The sequence below is a fragment of the Helobdella robusta genome (genome assembly GCF_000326865.2).
Source record: "Helobdella robusta unplaced genomic scaffold HELROscaffold_88, whole genome shotgun sequence".
Taxonomy (NCBI): domain Eukaryota; kingdom Metazoa; phylum Annelida; class Clitellata; order Rhynchobdellida; family Glossiphoniidae; genus Helobdella; species Helobdella robusta.
In genome coordinates, this window is record NW_008705503.1 from 184,324 (window position 1) to 187,258 (window position 2,935).

General features: G+C 36.0%; 1 protein-coding gene across 1 annotated transcript; it reads left to right on the top strand.

Moving 5' to 3' along the window:
- Positions 1–1,873: 1,873 nt before the first annotated feature.
- Positions 1,874–2,509, top strand: HELRODRAFT_90727 (hypothetical protein; the record flags this gene model as incomplete). Its single annotated transcript, XM_009032771.1, has 1 exon — positions 1,874–2,509. A coding segment is annotated over one exon (636 nt), but the record flags the coding sequence as incomplete, so codon positions are not given.
- Between the last annotated feature and the right edge of the window lie 426 nt (positions 2,510–2,935).

Consider the following 2,935-nt stretch of genomic DNA (forward strand, 5'->3'; position numbering starts at 1 on the left):
TTCACAATGCGTCACAACAAAATTTTAAACATAATTATAGAAAGGTTGAAAGCATGCGCGGGTCCAGAGGTTTCGATATATGCAGATGTGGACTATGATGGGATCCCTCCAGTGTCTTGTCTCTTCAAATCCCTACGTCCTGACATCGCAATACTTCGTGACATCACAATAGAAATATTAGAGCTGACGGTCTGCCATGAATCCAACCTACTCAACTCAAAAAAATATAAAACCATCAAATACTCAAAAAATCTCAAAAATAATTTGCATGACAATTCAATACACCTGAAAATAATAGTTAATACTTTTGAAATTTCAACATTGGGCTTTTGCAATTTTTTAAATTTATCATTAATCAATAACATTTGGTCAGATCAATTTTATAATAACCTTATTAACTCTGTAATACCATCATCTTATGCCATCTACTGTGAACGCAATAAAAATTGAACTGTTCGTTTAAAACTAATCATATCTCGTTGTACTCGTTTATTTCAAATGATGAGCATCGTAGAATACTATTGTATTTAATTTAATTTAAATCAATTTATCTATTTTATTTTATTTTATTAGATTTTAATTAGACTTTTATCTCATTTTACTATATTTCATATTTTTATAGAAATAAAAGAGAGTTCACATTATTATTATTATTATTATTATTATTATTATTATTATTATTATTATTATTATTATTATTATTATTATTATTATGGTTACAATTACTTTCATCATTACTTTCAACAGCTGAAACTTTCCATATAATTACACATTTCCTTTTTCTCATTAAAAATATTCCATTCAATTCTTGGAATAACACATGGAAAAACTTTATTTCCAGTTTTTTCATTTGTTCATTCATTCATTCGTTCGCTCATTCATTTATGAATTATTTTATTTATTCATTAATTCATTCGTTCGTTCATTCATTCATTCGTTCGTTCGTTCATTTATTTGTAAGTTCATTGGTTTTTATTTCATTCATTCATATTTTCATTCAATGCTCTATCTCTTTGTTCGTTTGCTCCTTTTTTTGTTCGTTCGTTTGTTCGTTCGTTCGTTTGCTTGTTTGTTTGTTCATTTGTTTTTTCTTTTGTTGTTCGTTCGTTTAATCGTTTGTTGTTCATACGTCTGAGGGTTCGAATATATGTGTTTCGTGGGTATTTATAAACATTGATAGTAGCAGATTTGAATATAACCAATAATTTTACACACACACAACACACAAACTTTCTCTCTTTCTCTCTCTCTCTCTCTCTCTCTCTCTCTCTCTCTCTCTCTCTCATACACACACTCACGTACAAACATTTACTCACGCACACGCACACACAGTCATTATTCACACTTTTCAATTATTTTCAGAGTTTATATAACGAGCGAAGAGAAACAAAAAATGGTCATGATGCAAAATAAAATGAGTTACTCGTACGAAGGCAGTGCTGATGATGATCTAGAAAAAAATGATAATGATTTCAATAATAAAAACAACAACAACAATAATAATAATGATAATAATGATGATGACGATGATGATGGTGGTGGTGGCAGTCTGAAAAACTTGCGAGAATTTTTTTACGATTACTTCAATGAGATGAATTTGTCGTTGTTTGACCGCGGTGAAGTTGGCTCCGACCTCGACAGCAACTACAACTACTACAACAACTACAACTTCTTCAACTTCTCACTAACGACAACAACAACGTTCAATCCATGTTACTACAGCATTCGAAATCAGTTCTCGAACAACACGTACAACAGCAGTCCAACACATTTGAACGAGTCGTCGTACGCGGCTTGCATGTTCAACAGCAGCAGTAACAACTTGTCGTCGTCAACATCAAACTCCTCGCTACAGGTCCTTCCTCTCTGGCAGATGATCCTTCTAGGCTCGTTAGCAACTTGCACGAGTTTAATTACGGTTCTCGGTAATATAATTGTCATTCTCTCCTTCATAATCGATCGAACTATTCGACAACCGACGAATTATTTCATAGCATCTCTGGCGGTTAGCGATTTAATAATCGGTTCGGTATCGATGCCATTTTATACGCAGTACCTTCTGGCCGGCGAGAGCTGGGTTCTCGGTCCGAATATGTGCGATTTGTGGCTTTCCATAGATTATACCGTTTGTCTCGCATCGATATATACCGTTTTTTGTATCACCATAGATCGGTTCTGTTCGGTAACCATACCGGCCAAATACCGAGGCTGGCGGACCGAAAGGAAGGTGCTGCTGATGATAGCGGTTACTTGGCTATTACCGTCTCTAGTATTTTTTATATCAATATTTGGCTGGCAGTATTTTGTCGGCGAGAGGACGGTTGGTGAGAAGAAATGTTACGTTCAATACATGGAGAGTGCGCTATTCAACTGCGGTCTCCAAGTCGGATACTTCTGGATTACGCTCATAATAATGTGCATCTTGTACGCCGGTATATACCGGGTCGCCCTGAGGATGGCCGCAAAATCGGAGCAGAAATATAAAAAGATGACGAGCATTGTTTCAGTGGCTGGACAGACGATTACGAACATCGGCATGAACATGGCACATCGCCCGTCCATCAGCTTGACCCTCGGTCAGAAGATTGTGGTGGAGAATTATGATAATAATAACTACTGCACGCAGAAATCGAATCTGTCGACGGTCATGTCGACGTCATCATCAACAGACGATGACGTCATCAGGAAACCCATCGCTAATAAGACGAACATTGGCGGCAAACAACAACCTCACCAACTACCATTGCATCAACAACAGCCTCAACAACAACTACAACTACTACCATTACATCAACAACAACAACAACAACTACTACCACAGCAACAACAACTTCAACAACTATTACCCTTACAGCAACAACAACAACAACAATCATCATCATCACCGGTTATTCATTCCGCTAATGATTGTGTTGATAAAACGAACGGAAACAAT